Below are 16,824 nucleotides of genomic sequence, written 5' to 3'. Positions count from 1 at the left end.
GAGCAATGTGGTTTTGTTCTTCTGACTTTTAGGACAATAGGATTTGAAATATGGATAATTCCACCTTTCAAAGGCTCCACTCCTTTTCTGCACCAAATGACACATGAAGTAACTGTACTTGCCCAGTACCCGGACTTTGAGGATGTCAATCAATTTCCCTCTCAAAGCAGAATCAGGATCTCCCAGAATTTCAGCGAATTATGGTGTCTGTCTAATTCCATGTGTTGGCAGTGTTTTTACAGCTTCACAGGAAGTACAGCCCTCAGGAAGGATCTCCAACTAAAGCTCTCTATTTCTGTATATAGTTCTCTATTTATCTATCCAACAAAGGTCCTGGTCAGGCCCTCATTACACCAAGGAGCTGTAATTCCACCAAGGACCTCATCTAGGGGCTCCACTGAGGCCTGCGCTCCGTAATTGTGCTCAAGCCTAGCTACCTTACAGACCTTTGAGTATTAACAGGCTTGAGCTGTGTTGTAGATACATCTCTAACCAGCCCTGTAGCCTGCCCATGCTGCTACCTTGCCTGCACTGCTGCCAACCTCAGCTCTTGCCTCCCTTCCCTTGCCTGCCACTCCCTGACAAGGGTGCTGAAAAATGCTCACCATGGGGATGAATGATATGCAAGGAACAGGGTCTGATTAATAACCTCAATTTGCTAAATATGGACTGCCTCATACACTCTCATTTTTAGAGCCAGTGTATTCTGATGGATTTTGCAATCAACATAATTGCCTCTACTAAAGTGAATTATATATTAGATGCTATAGCTTGTGCTTTAGAAGTGACTGATTACCACGAGAGAACAGATTCGCCAATAATTTTAAAGGCCATATTAATTTGTAACGTTTCATAATGAAAGATGGTCAGTGATGTTCATAAATGGGTATTTGAACAATAAACCAGTATTGAAACACATTTCAGTAGCTGTGCAGTAAATACAGACTACTAGCTCTTGAAAACTTTGTTCAGGGGTTCACAAAATGTGGGCAATCAGAGAGTTTCAATTAAGACTACAAAGCCAGAGTTGCATAGAGAGGATACCTGCATTTTGCTTCTTGCAAGTTTTTAAACTGTGTAGACCCAAAAAAAAACCCTTTTCATGGTTAGCTACATGTGTTTCCTATTCTTGACTGCTCACTTGCACTTGAAAACTCCTAAGAAACCTCTATAGATTTTTTCTTTAGATAAGATCATTGAGATTATGACAGATTTCATTCTAGACTAAAGAAACTGAACTGAGTACACATTGTATCTACTATACACACTTACTAAAAAAAACCCAAAAAACACCATAAACCAAACCTAGAACTTTCACCCTAAACCCACACTGGGGAGTTTTATCTTGTTGTTAAACAGGGGCTAAATCTTCCCTTTTGCTGCAGTGGAGGAAAGGCCACGGCTGAACTCAATGAAAGTTCAACTGGGCCTCTGAAGACCACAGACTACGGGACCTCCACACCCACCAGCACGTACATAAACCCCTTCCACGACTGTGCCAGTGCCAGAGGTGTCACAGCTTGATTCACCCCAGAGGGTGAGCGTGCTTCCAGGGAACGCTCGTTATCTCCGCCGGGGCCACGGTAAAGTTATGCACTCCCTGAGTCACAATCTTGTTTTCAGAGCTGGTGTGTATAAGCCTGGTCTGGATCTACAGAGCAAAGAAAATAGCAAGTTCTGCAAAGTCTAAGTGTTTCAAAGTGCCCTGTGGGCAGACAGATCTCCCTCTATATGCAAGTGCCTGCTGCAGATGGAGAATTACAGGACAATCAGCAGAAAACATGACTGCAGGATGTAAAGCATGAAATTAACTCCTTTATTTAAACATTGGGATTTCTAGGGCTATTTCATACCATCTTTAGGTCACCTCTGCTCTTAGTCAATAGAAAAAAATTGCCCTTAGCAACAGCTATTGAGTTTCACTTAGTCTTAAAAATGGGTCACCACAGAGCCCTCTATATCTATAAAAGAATCACACAGTCTTAGGTAAATGCTAATAACATTTAGGTAGAAGGAAGACCATGATCAGGTTTATTAAACTGCCAAATAATCAAAACCTAAACTTTAAAACACTTCTCCCCTTCTCTAGTCATTACTCTTTGATCCTGTTCTTTCCTATAACACTTCGGGAAAGCAATTTGATTATAGATTTACACAAGCAGAGGACTTCTTTACATAAACAAAGGGCAAGAAAAAAAAACAAATTTCAAACTATCAAAGAGATCAAGAATTAGAAAAAGGCAAATTCATCTTCAACATATAGAAGTCTCCCAGATGATGATGGCCTTGGAAAATCCTGCAGGATGACAAAAAGGGGTATGGGAGAAAGGTCACCCAAGCTACATGAACTGCAGCATCAGATGAAGTATATCCAATTGTCAAACACAATCTAAAATTACATCCATTGAATCATTTCATGATTCTTGATATTATCATAATGCTTTCAATTCACTATTATGGTTACATTTTCAGAGTCAGAGAGCCTACAGCTCCAGGGACAATGGGGCAGGAAAAGGCATGCAAAGTAGAGCATTCCTCCACACCTTCCTAATCTGGATCTCTCGTGGTGGTGGGATGAGGGGAAGCCATATGAGGAGGGGCTGAGGTCCCTTGGCTTTTCAGCCTAGAAAAGAGAAGACTTGGGAGAGATCTCATTGCAGTCTACAGCTTAATTGTCAGGGAAAGAGGAGGGGCAGGCTCTGATCTGTGTGTCAGACTCTGTAGTGACCAGTGACAAGGCCTGAAGTTGTGTCAGGGGAGGTTTACATTGGATATCAGGAAAAGGTTTCTCACCCAGAGCATTGTTCGGTACTGGAACAGGCTCCCCAGGGAAGTGGTCACAGCACCAAGACTGTTAGAGTTCAAGCAGCACTTGAACAGTACTCAGCCACACGGTGTGATTCTTTGGCCAGGACTGAAGAATCACACAGGACTTCAATGATCCCCGTGATTCTCTTCAAACTCATGATATTCTATGAAACCTATTTCGTTTACTCAGCATAGCAACTTGAAAGCAATTCAGAAAATTCCAAGTTATGATTACAACTATCGGAATTCTGATAAGAAATTTTATTTTTATTTATAGGGGACCCAGATGGAGATTACCAATACTCTTAAAATAGTACTGCAGAAACTTGGATCGGTTACCCTTTCTTATGCATGCATACACATGCATTGGCCAAACATTTTCCATGCTCCTCATACTATGGAAATAAGTTACACTTTTATGGAAAGAATAATTCAGGTAAGCACAAAACTCTGAAGTGGTGAGATGACTGGAAAGCATTGTCAGGAAATACCTCCTGGTTACAGAGCCCTTACTGCAGTGATTTGTCAATGTCAGAATTAGCAAGGATCAGAACAAAATTCACACCATTCTTGTTGAAGTGAGACTTTCATTTGACAGAGATAGATTCTAATGAGTGTATAATGTATCTCTGCAGAGAAATATAATGGTATATGAATTCAGAGTGGGAAAAAATACTGTAGGTCACCTCTTCCAGCTATCTGCTAATCTAAGTGTCTTTCCTAATGCTCATTTGATTTGGTTCTACCCAGATCAACTTTTATGCATAGCAAGAACTGACACCAGTCACATTTTCCTTGAGAGGCTGTGATTCTTGGTAGACTGTACTCCTCACTTAGTCCTGTCACCAAGATCTTAGTCAATATATTTTGTATATATAACTTCCTAAAGGAAAGTCATTCACTTAAGGAGTCACAACCCAGACTTAGAAACAGTTTAGCATGTTACTTGAGTTCTGCTAGGAAAGGTCTTGTTTCTTACTATACCTATAAATCCAGAAAATTTTGAGAGACGGGTTCTTAACAGAGGGAACTGTACTAAGGACTTAAAACAATTGCTTGCAGGAGTCATTGCTGACATATTCTGACATTAGCTGTTGGAAAAACGGGAACTGAGAATCAAAATCTGAGATTATAGAATGGCAGAGCTCTCCAGAAACTACTCACACATTCTTTGTAAATTCTCAGGGCATGAATTTTAACAAAGTTTTTTATATATATATATATATATATATATATATATATATATATATATATATGTATATGATGAGTTGTATCAAAAGTGCTTCTCTGCTACCAGTTTTGCCCCAAGCAATTGACTCATAGTTACAGGTTGATTTTCAGAGATGCTGAGAACATGCAGTGTTCCAGCAGAGTTCAGGTAAGCAAGAGGGGTATTTCTCAGTATTTCTCAAATACAAATTGCTTACTAATAAGCTGTTGCCAAGGAAATCCTTCCTGTGCATTTAGGCAAAGAAAATATATAATACATTCTCCACACATTTCTCCTTCCAAACAGCCACTCTATGGTAAAGGGCACAGAAAGACAAATGAGAGAGAAAATTCCTGAACTACTCAAATTTTCATAGAGGAATTTGAAGCTAAGCATGTAAAATAAGTAGGTTCTAGACTCCAGAGAGAAAATTATTTTGAAATTTTCACCATGTGAAAAACATGATACATGACTGCAGTTGCTTCTTGTGCACTATGTATTTTTAGCATTACTGTGAGTTTTTTAGCATTACTGTGGGTTTGGGGGAGGAGAGGGAAATAAGCCAGGGGAAATGGCTCATGACCAGAACAGAACAGCAGATGCAGAACATGGAGAGGCCTCTCACAGTTTACTTTTAAGCTATAAGAAAGTATCATTAGGAAGGAAGTGTTGTTCAGACTGACCTGTTAGCTGATTATCAAGTAACTTTAATAAGGAAAGGCTTGTACTTTCTTAAAAATGCTGGAGAACAACAATGAAACAGCTTTGACACAGCAAAAGTAAATAACTAGCTCATTTAACTGTAACACAGGATAGATAACCAAGTGATGACTATCTCAAGGACTGCAGCATTTATCCAGACAATTATCTAACACTTTGAAACGGAGCAATTAATTAAGACTTACCCCAACCCCCATGATTGCTCTAATTTCCTAGGAGATTGCCTTTGTAATACATGACTTTACCTGGAAGGCTACCGAAAATATGTTAGATTTTCAAAACTTGTCCTTCTTCTCAGCAACAGAATTTAAGAGTTTGTTTTGAATACAGAGAAAAATAGTCTCATTTAGCATCATTTAAAGATCACATGGTCAAGTGTTCTTAAACTCATGTTGCATTATCAGTTATTTACTGTGTTCTCTATAACTTACCAACATTCTGCAGTCCTCCTCCATTTTTAACTCATTTGAGAGAAATGCACACAAAAAAAATTTCAATGCCCAAACAACATGTTGCAACTATATAGATGCAGTTTACTTTTTGTCTACCACTAGGTCCAAACCTCCTTTGAGACTGTAAGTGACTGCTTTCTTTCCTTTAAGCAGATTTTTTTTAATATGTATTTAACTGTAAGAAAAACTCTGATATGTCACAGATACTTTTGAGTCTATCAGCAAAATTTCACAGAGAAAATGAGTAAAAATTACTAATTCTTCTTATTTTATATGTCTGAAATTCTTGTAAGCCTCTTAGAATTTCACAAATATATTAAATTAAGCCTGAATAATTAAAAAAAGGCAAATAATTGCTATTTTGTTGTGAATGGAATTTTTCCCTAACATTTCCTATTTTTTACTTACTCAAAAAAAGAGGACAGTAATGGACTAAATGCCTCAAATTTGCAACAGCTGTGAGTCACTAAACTTCCAAGAGAACCTGACAGGTTCCGTCTGAGACCAAATGAACATGGAATAACGATTTCATATGTGGCATTATGTTTCCCCTTTCTGGGATGCAATTGTCTTAACTAGCCTCCCTATTTAACTAATTCTTAATGACATGACCTGTTTATAATATGCCAGGAAAAAAAAATCCATCAGTTACAAAATTGTATCTGTAAGAAAAGGGAAGATAATTACAAGCAGGTCACATGCTCAGCCACTAGCTGTGTTCATTTCAAAAGCCAGTTTTTATGAATTGAGATCCAATTCTATTTGTCACAAAACCTAATCATAATTCAGGAACATGACTTAGCTCACAGGAAAAAGCAAAGTTATTTGAACTACACTGGTCTTAATAACATTAGTTGTTATTATTACTACTTATTTTCACTAACATAATCCACTAAAACCAATGGGATTCTACAAAGAACAACATGTCCTGCCTGGGTGGACTCCAAGACATATGGCACTAAAATGGGACTTCAACAGATGGAACTTAAGGACCTGCCTCTGTCAAAAGTATTTGCAATTTGAGGAATCTCTCTTGACAACACTTAAACATGATTTTCAAGAAAAAAGAGTGAGATTTTCAGCACTTTATGAAAACTAGCAGTTTCTTAGTAACCTCAGAATGATGATAGTCAATATTTTGGAAATTACAATCAAAAGGCTATTTTCCATTTTGATGTAAATTAAATTAATCCAAGCCCTCTTTTTGCCACCACAATGTAGGAGTGCACTACAGCTTTATTATGCGAATGTGTCTGTGTTTTTTTGACATATTGGAAGATTCTGTTTGTAGGACTTTTTCTGTTAAACCTTCTATGGAAAAATATTTTTAAGGGAAATATTTGATACTACAAGCTCATGTAAATCAAATTATATTTTAGAGAAGACATTAATATGTTGTACAAATATGTAAGGATTGTTTGTTTATTAGTTAGTTCTGGTAGTAAACTAACACGCAGTATCTCAATCTCATTTAATTTCTTTTTTATGATAAATTATTTTCCTGGCAGTGTGTTGCGTTCCAGATAGTAGCTCAGTTATGGATGAGTAAAGATGAATGTTTAGGATTAATTTTTAAATTAAAATAAAATTCTAGAGTATTTCCAACAGCTTGTAAAATTAGGTTAATGGCAAAGAAAGTGATCTGCCTTGCTAGTAATTTCGATCAAGGAAGATTACAGAGAGAGCTTACTTTTTGCTGGTCTTGAGAGACTTCTAATGACCGCCACAATCATTAATTTCAGAGAGCACAGTTTCAAGCTTGTTCAGCACAAGTCCATGAAATTGGTAGCACTACACAGCACCATAATGCGTGAGAAGTACAAAATGCATTTGTGTTATCTGTAATAATATAAATTCTATGTACTATATTTTACAGGGAGTAACGATTACAGTGAAAATCTGCAGAACCTATTTGGTGTATATTTGAGGTGATACTTATCCTTTAATATTCTCAAAATGTTTCAAACCTACTTTAGATTTATTTTGGTTGCTTAAATATTTTGACTCAATATTTTGATTTTCCTGTATTCCTCTGATCACCATTATTTACAAGGGAAATGCTAATTTCTGGGACTCGGATGATGCTAACCTAATAAAAACAGTACTAAAAAGATGCCTTAAGAGTTTATTTTCCTGCAAATGCTCTGGCATTATCCAGTTCTGGTGACACAGAGTCACCTTTGGTAGCTCCCGTACAATGCTCTGGCCCTGTTACACAGAGAAGCTGTGGGTCTGTTTCATAGAGCATTGCACTTTTGGTTCATGGCATGGAAGGAGCAATGAGATTGCAGGACTGGAGGGTTTGCTCCCCTTCCTTCTCCCCTCTGCAATCAAAGAGCTTAACTTGGCAACTGAAATGTATTTAAATCTCAAAAGCTCTCATATGAGTACATTTACTGTCCAACAAAAGCACTTCCCTGCAGGATGAAGACACTGGTTCCAGGTTTAATTCTGTATTCCTGGCATGCAAACCTGGACACATTATACAAGATTTGTATTTACTGACTAAGGTTGATAATTCATTGACTGATCCACTGATCAGCTGTGATAGGAAAGTTAGCATCTCCTACTTTAGAGTAAAGGATATTAATAGAAACTTTCTCAGCCTGATCTCAGATTCAGACATGTTAAGCACATAATTATTTACTAAAACCACCCCAGTAATGTGATATACATTACACATCCATGTCTCTTAAACCATAGTTAATTACTTGCTGATCATTAACATATTAGGAGACTATACTGAAGTAATAAATGGTAAATCAACCATTTTTCCTTCAGTGACTAATTTCCTCATACAGAGTGGCTAAGCACACATATGTGGTAAGAATCCCTCCTCCTTGGGAGCTTTCAATAACTATTTACTGGACACCTTCAAATATCACTAAAAAATTGAACATTTTTCTACTCCTATAGGATCAGGAAATTGTCACATTTTCAAACTGTACCTTGGAGACACTCAGTTCTGTTGAGAGTCTCAGCTTAAAATTGCTTTATTTGGGAATGTATTTGAAATTAAACCGTGTCTGCTCCAAAAAGGAAGGGAGCATTTACTGGAAACATCCATCCCCAAAGTCTTCGGCTCCCAAGGACATAGAATCCAAATTACAAGCGAACACTCACCTAAATTTCTGAAAAGCTGTAAAAAGAGACATTCATGGTCTGAAGTTTTGAAAACATAACATATGGTGTACATGCTCAATTACCTAAATAATTGACCTGGTCTTCAGATGAGCTTAGTACTTACAGTTTGGATTAGAATGAACAAGAGGCTGCTCATAGATCCACTTCCTTTAAAAATTAGTCACTATTTGATGTGCAGAGGAACCTAATTTTGTTATCATTTTTAATAATATTTTTTCCTGATACATTGCTACCTTTTATCTTCAGATTTTGCTGTAAAGCACACATCAGTAATTAAAAGACATAATTTATTAATAAAACCCCAAGACATAGGCAAATAAACAATAGACTGTATTTTCTAATACAGTTCATATTAGAAATATATTGGTTTTCATAATAAGTAATTTTCCACATGGTGTATATTGGAAATAAGAGTTCTAAACCAGGCACATATTTGGGTCTCAATCTGATAATAACCACTGCACAACTATCAATAAAGTCTCTTCTGCTTCACTGAGATTCTCTCACTGTAAATAATTACACTTGCTGGACCAAACAGACGATATAAATGGCAAGGTAGGTTTTGATGAGTCTTGAATTTTGGGGCTTGGGTTTTTTTTCCTTTCTCCTCAGATCCACTCCAAAATATAACCTTGATAAGCTTCTGATAAACTTTAAAAAATGTAGCAACACATTCATTTCAATATCAACAGCTCTTGCACAGGAATTACATGACATATAATTATGTTTTTAACAGTGGAATGGTGAAACAAGACAGATTGCAACGATGCATTCATTAACATAATGCATAATTTCCAAAAGAAATAGGAAATATTTCTACACTGACCATAGTCTGTGTTTTCCGGCTCCCAACAATTTGATGGCCAAAAATAGGGTGTCTATAGACAAAACAAAGAAGTAGGAAACTCAGGTTAGACAATGCAAGCATTATACAGTCCTTGGATTGTTACTGGTTTTCAGAATCAATCTATATTTTTGGTAGATCTATTATACTGTTATCTTGACATTTTTTGAAATAGGCATCAAAACAGAAAATTACATTTGTACACCTGATTATCACTCTGGTGTTAGAACAACATTGAAAAAGAAAAAAAAAAAGTGGTTTTTTGTTCTCAAAGTTAAGGGACCAAAACCCACTAGGCTAGATAATGGGGTTGTCCTTTACATCTTCCCTAAAAATACATCTCTCACATGTCCTGGAGAATCAGGTTTAGAGGTATAAAGACAGAAGATGCTTTGAAGTTCATTCAGTCCTTGATTGTTCAGAGTTTTCAGTCACAGATTAATATTCAATTCTCTTTTAGGTGTTACTTGTTTTAAAATGCCAAAATCTTGTTTTCACAAAGACATCAGAGTCTACTTTTTTAATAATTGTTTATTGGTTGTGATTTAACATGTGATTTTTTTCAAGGGAAAGACAATAAAGTACCAAAAACTACTTGAACACTATACTTATTAAGACTGTGCTACATGTATTGTTAAAAGAATTCACTTCTAACAAATGGAGAATATAAGATTGTATAGACATTTTTCATACAAATCACTTCATTTTAAAAATAGCAACTTTTGGTTAAAATGGATATTATTATAGCATTTTTACAGAATACATAATCTCCATAGAGGCCATTCACTTAAGAGTTGAACTTGATGATCCCTGTGGGTCCCTTCAACTCAGAATATTCTGTGATTGAGTGACTGATCTATACATAAAGATCTGCACACAGATCGAGAGCATTATATAATATTTGAATAGTTAAATGAAACTCATTAAATGTGTGAAGTGGTTTGAGTGGTATTTCAAAACACAGGTGGCTCTTCAGGAAAACCTTCTGCTTTACTGTCTATTTCTTAGTATTTTTTTCTCAAAAATCTCCCAGCTGCAAAAATGGAAACCTGTTTGCTGCCCACTTCCCTTCAAAATTGTTTTAATGTTAATCTGGAAACCAACAGGGCTGAAGGGTGACACATTCACACCAATTGTCAAATTAAATATATATTGTGAAAAATCTCTTGGTTTTGTAACATTGACACATCAAACTTAATAGAAGCTATTTAGAACTTGCTGTTTATCAATCAACAGCAGGGAGCTAAAGCATAAAAAAGGAACTATCACAAGCTAACTTCAAAGGCTAAGATGTATTTCTTGCAAGCTGTTTTGTACTTTTTAAGGGAGCAACAATAAGTAATTCTCCAATCAACCATTCCTTCACAGTGCCACTGAAATCAAAGTGACCAGTAGAAGCACATGTAAGCACAAACGGAAAGAAAATGAACCTCTAAAGAATAAATTGCAATACTCAGGACATTTTGGAGAAGCAACTATAAAATTTCCTAGTGTGATTCATATAAAACAAAAAGTCACCATCATTGAAATATACAGCTTACAAACTCAGGACGTGAGAACAGTCCTTCCTTAGAGGCATGAAATGTATATCCAGAGAGACCCAGAAGAAAAGCACAGCTACATCATTTCTCTGCTAAAAAGAAGGTTAACCTCTGTTTACAGGTTAAAGCTGAACTTCTGAAAAAAGTACAAGGTGAGGGTTACTAAATACACAGAAACCATATCTGCTCAGGCAGCACTCCAGCTGAAACCCTCCCAGTTGTGGATATACTTGCTGCAAAATCCACATGAAAGCTCCTCATGCACACTTGGGATTTCTCTTGACAAATTGCATATACTCCAATCCCAGCTGAGATTAAAAACAAATTCCATCTTCTGACTTAGAGAAAAATCACAAACTTTGCTTTCAGCATTCATTTTATAACAGGCTATGAACAAACACTATATATTCACAACTATGTTAGTGATGTTCAAGGAGGACTCTGTTGTTTCATCCATAAATGAAAAGCTACGTGTGGCCAGAATACTGTTTTCAGTATTTAGTTGAAATCACACATTTAACTTTTGCTGAAACTTGCACTTTGGTGGTGCAGGCAGTGTGTGCACTAAACACAGTATGGGAAAGGGGACATGATCTTCAGTGTTGAGAGATGTGGTCACTTAGGCTCCCTAGGAGGCAGAGACGACCGAGGTTTTCTGAAGGATAAAAAGGTGCAACCTAAATGTGCAGAAGAGATTGAGGAAAAGGCAGAAAACAATGGCTACTAAGGATGAGTGTAAGCCTCCCTGTGCCAGGGAGATAAAAGCAGAAAAGTTAAAACAGAAGATTAGTTTTAATTAGCAAACTACACGATGAGCCATATTAAAAGGTTTCAAAGATGTGTGATAAGGTAAGACAAAAAAAAAAACCCAGTAAGAGGCAGAAATTACACTATGAGAAAGGGGTTCAAATAACAGCTGTACAGAAGATTATTAAATGCCTCCCTCCAGAAGGAGGGAGAGGCGGGCAGGTAAACGTCTTCCTGCCCAGGGAATGGCACGGAGGCATGAGGTCTCCTTGCTGATGCTCTGAGCTGGGCAGGCACAAGCTGTCTCTGAACTGCAGGCCATGACCCTGCCTGCCTGCTGCTCGGATGCATTTAATGGGACTTGCTGAGAAGCACAGCTCATCCGCTCAGGCACTGCAACGTGGCCAGAGCTGGCCCCCAGCCAGCTGGCTCCCAGAGGGAACAGAGTTCAATTCTGCCCGCAATCAGCTCTGCCAACATGCCCAAAATTAATTTGGACATGGAGATAAGGCTACAGGGTAAAGCACAGGGCAAAAAAAATTCAGAGAGGGAAATGTTTTTATGAGGTCAGACAGTTCAGGTTAGAAGGCTGATGAAATTCAGCCCAGAAAGCTTAAGGATTTCTTGTGTTTTCACATGGGTAAACTGTGTTTATTTCCAAAAAACCAAAAAAAGCCTCACCAAGCTAAAGAATGACTTCTGGTTCCTCAGGACTGTGATTTATATGCATGTATAAATATTATGATGAAATTCTTCCTCTGGTAGTTCTTTTTCTCCTCTATCTCCAGTATTCTATAACAAAGACTATCTAACTGGCGAGATATATCAAAAGTACTGAATTATCTGCATGATTTTTAAAGGGATGCAAGTTAGCTGAAGGGAACTTTATACATGGAAAAAATATTCATTCAAGTAACCTTTGAAACATGGACAGTTATTAAAAAGAAACTGTATAAAGCAAAGGAGCTTCAGAAGATTACAGCAAAGGAGTGCATTTCCAGAAAAGGTAAAAAGCTTAAATTTTTCTCTTTTGTAATGTTTCCACATCTACTCTCTAGATTGAACAGTTGTAATACACTATATGTTTCCAATCTTTGAAAGCTAAAGGTTACTAATATTTGGATTTTTCAAAACACATTAGGTCACTGACAGTGTAAAACCTCTACCAGAGGAGAAATAAATATTAGATGCTATGTATTTCGACCGAGGCAAAGTCCTACATTAATTTCTCACCAGCAAGACTTATGGTATCACCCTTAGATATGTGCTCAAATGCAGCTACAGCTGCTGATAAAGTCATATTCCAAGAGTCAGTATCTATTACTCACTTTCAAAGGAGGAAATGGCATTGATGCTCACAGAGATAAGGAAAACTCTCCTAAGAATAGGCAAAAAATAGGGATAAGGGACAGACTGAGATTTAAACAGAAAGTCCAAGACATCAAGAAAAAAAATATCTTTGAAAACCCTAGACACTGAAAGTAAAGCCTGATATAAAAATCAGTTTCTGATTAATGGACTGTTTCAATGCTGTGTTTATATGGACAAAAAACACCAAGAATAAACATGCATGTAAAGTGACTGATGTTTTTCCAAAGGAATATTACATATTTTCTTGTCTAATTGCTTGGTTTTAACAGTCATAAAAGTCTGGTCTTAATCTGAAGTTTAGCTTGCTCCTTATTACAGACATCAAACAGTTTAATCACATAACATGTGACTATAATGCATGTGCTGAGTTTACATTTCCATTTCTGTTTCCAAAGTCTCCACACAATTTCATGCTCCAGATATTTAACAGTCTCTGAGAAGAATTTGCTAGAGAGGTTATCCATGAAGACTACAGGAGAAAGATTTGCCTTGTTCAACACAGAAGGATTAGGAAATAAGAAGAGTCTGATAAGAAGATCCCTGGTGTCATGGAATGAGGTCAGAATGAGAATAGGAGGTGTGTGCAAAGGAGAAAGCTGCCTGTTCTCATCTGATCTATTAAAGATATCCCACAGCAATGCAGGGAGGCTGGGCTCACATAAATTACCTTCTAAATAGCTGGACTATGCAAACAAGGCTTGGTTCAACTATTTGTTACAAATCACATATCCAAATGCACTGTAGAAGAATTACAGCATCCCTTGCAATGTCATATATTCCTATAGCATGAATATTATACAATCTGTGGGCCTGGCTTCATGATCTAGAAGCCCATAAGTGAAGATTTCACCCATGGGAGCTATGGATGTATAACATCCATGTATAACATGTACCACCATTTTCAAAGAGAAGATTATGAAATACTGACGTGGTTTGGTTATCTTTCACGAGTGTAGAAAACCTGAAGGAATTATCACACTTGAGAGTTTTACTTTTCCTCAGAAGGAAATATGAAGCAGTTCGTCATGAAGAAGTATTAAACAGGGAAAATTTGTCATTTTGCCATGACATCCCACTTATAGCTGAAGGAAGGTGGGTGGTAGAGCGGTTATGGGAAAGTCAGGGACTGTTTATCAGCCCAGGCAGAAAGAATGCTGCCAGTTTTTATCAGTATGCTTTTGAGGCACTTTAATTGTAGGTGTAATTTGAATCAGCAGCCAGAACAAGTCAGGAGCTAGAGAAATAAGGCTTAGCTAGCACTGCAGATGTGACTGCAGATACATTTAAGCCTCCAGAACAAAGGATGTTCTTATCCCCTTTAACCAGAAAACTGGTTTTGCACACTCAAACACAGACTGATTCTTTTGTGTTATACACCAATATCATTAGGTAAACCTAACCATGTGAATCCATAATCCTCCTGTAATAAAGTCATATGAAACAAAATCCTGTAATATAACACATATTTTACAATAAACAAACTAGCAGCAGTGGCTGCTATGCATTGTAAGGAATCCAGTGATAAAGTAAATAGATCTGGTTTGCCTCAAAATTAATCAATAACAATATCTGAGCTAATGAAACGGCCACTTGTAGAAACCAGTGTTGCCCATCAGCTTTTATAAAACATGATTAATTTCTATGCATTAAACTGCATAACAGAGGAGGGAGATAACTAAGCATCTTTCAGCTACCCCTTGTTGATAGTAATAAGAAAAGAGTTGTTGTCTCTGAAGCTGCTCTGTTCCACTCCACAAAATTTTTTTATATCCAATTACTTGGATGGGAGAGGAGTATTCAAATCACTTATAAACCTTTGCATATTACTGCTATTCTTCTCTCAGGCACCAGGGAGTCTTTACAAACTGCAGAAATCAAGCCTTTGCTGAAAAGTAGTTATGTACAATCTCAAATTCTTTGCATGATGGATGGTGGATTTCACTGGAATTCCATTTTACATTTGTTGCACTTGACAAAAATGATTTCTTGGTAAAGTAAAAAGGTAAGATTGCTAGTCTAGCACTCTCAAACCCGTACAGGAAGCAAGTAGTGCTCCATGGTTAGCTCAGAATAATTAAAAAAGAAATTGAGGAATTTGGAAACAAGATTTTGGCTCTGCGACTCCTCTTTTCTAACCAAAAAGAGGATGAGCACAGTGTGGCGCAAAGTGTGTCTGAATAAGGAGTTAAAAAGTCAAAAGTGGCACTGACGGAGCAGTCCGAAAGACACATGGATTTAAAATCTTTTTCCCTCAGAAACCTTAACGGAACCTATATATGCCAAGCCTGACCTGAAAAGACAATGAATTAGTCATTGCACTTGCAATTGCCAAAGAAAATCTGCCAAATGCTGCATAATAGAACTTGCTTCTTTTTCACTTCTAAAATCCAGCTTCAAGTCAAATCCTTCCCTCAAGGCACAGTAGATGATTCAGAAGGGCTCTGGAGAGTGGCTGACGAGCTGTGATGTTCAGCCACAGACTCAGCATCCAGAATGGCCAGAGGTTGGTCCAGAATGAAGCTAGCTCAGTAAGGCTGACTCAAGAGATACATAAAGCAGGGTAATTCCACATGAGACATGAGGTGTCCACAACACTTCACACTCTAAACTATTTTGCAACAAAGATATTTCAGTGATTGCCCTATAATTTTATACCAAATTTATGCATGGGAAAACGAGGCCAGAGCAGTTAAATGCATTTGTCAAGAAAGCATTCCCAGTGGCAGAACAGGAGAAGACATCAAAGTCCACACCTTAATCTTTCCAGGGTCCATGAATTTTGCTGCTGTCTTCACCAGACTCATGCTTTCACAGGAAACGGTTCCTGTTTTCACACCTTTTCTCACATATTTGTGCCTTTCATTGTAAAAGTTACAAAACAACAGCAAAACCTAACCCTCATCTCAGAAAATTAATTTATGTTAAATCACGAAATAATCTCATTTAAAAATGGGAGTGTGACTATCACTAGTCTCAGGTATCCTAGGAGTTTGTTTACAGCCAAAAGATACTGGGAAACACTATATTTCACAATTAACATCAGGAGACACTACATGCATTTAGGGCCTATAGAGGAAATCAGCATATTTTTCTGCAGGATGATACTACAGAAGCTTACCAGCTGAGAGGGCAAGTCAGGCCCTCCTCACCATGATGGACATATTATCATTTGAGTGGACATAAATGAAATGTCTCCATGAGTAATTCCTGGCCCAGGGAGGATAAGCTTTCTAAGATGCAGCTTGCTTTTCTTATTTGAGCCCCTCATTTATTTGCTCTCAGGTAGAAGAAGATGGTGAACAAATATTCAGCTCCTTTTTTGGTCACAGGTTTAAATTACCAGGAAAAAGCCATGCAGCTGTTTCTGGTTTTTCTTATTGAGCCTAATAAAAAAATTCCTCTCTTAATAAGGCAATTAATATTTAGAATCATCTCCTTTGAATTAAATTGATATCACAGAAACTAACCTAATTAACATCTGAGTAGGTCACTGAATGATTCAGATTTTTTTTAATTTCACATTATTTGAAAAAGCAGATGTAACTACACTCTTGCCTCCTGATGGCAAGAGTAATAACTGAAAAAGTATAATTTTTGCCCGTAAAAGGGCATTTGTCCAAATGAAGCACAATCTCCACTGCTTTTAGCTATTTCTATACAACAGAAGGTGGTTTAAAACAAGCTAGAGATAATTTTACTGTCAGGAAGGAATGTGACACCCTTTGGAAATCAAAGAACCAAGCACATGGAGAACATTACTGCACCTAGTGTGGTTTTTGTAGGTTAGGTCTTCGTATTGCATAGATTTCTCTGCAGGCATGGCTTCTGAATTTTTCAGTGCTGGCAGGTGCATGGCTTTCTCTTTCTATCAAAATATCCAGAAATTTGTGAATCCTGTCCAATACTAAGAGGGTACTATTTACAAAGAACCTGAACGTCTATTCTAGTGCAAAATTCACACATTTGCAATCAAACTTTCCTCCCCAT

At 37.2% G+C, this 16,824-nt stretch overlaps 1 protein-coding gene across 5 annotated transcripts in view; it reads right to left on the bottom strand.

Moving 5' to 3' along the window:
* RGS7 (regulator of G protein signaling 7) overlaps positions 1-16,824 on the bottom strand; it is a 235,283-nt gene that overhangs the window by 61,328 nt on the left and 157,131 nt on the right. For all 5 annotated transcript variants that reach the window (XM_063390393.1, XM_063390391.1, XM_063390394.1 and 2 more), the window contains one exon: positions 9,161-9,212. In XM_063390393.1, the coding sequence (XP_063246463.1) occupies positions 9,161-9,212 (52 nt within the window). The remainder of the gene's footprint in view (positions 1-9,160; positions 9,213-16,824) is intronic.

The sequence above is a fragment of the Prinia subflava genome, chromosome 2 (genome assembly GCF_021018805.1).
Source record: "Prinia subflava isolate CZ2003 ecotype Zambia chromosome 2, Cam_Psub_1.2, whole genome shotgun sequence".
NCBI lineage: Eukaryota > Metazoa > Chordata > Aves > Passeriformes > Cisticolidae > Prinia > Prinia subflava.
Note: the sequence above shows the minus strand (reverse complement) of the source record. Positions and strands in the feature narration are given on the sequence as shown.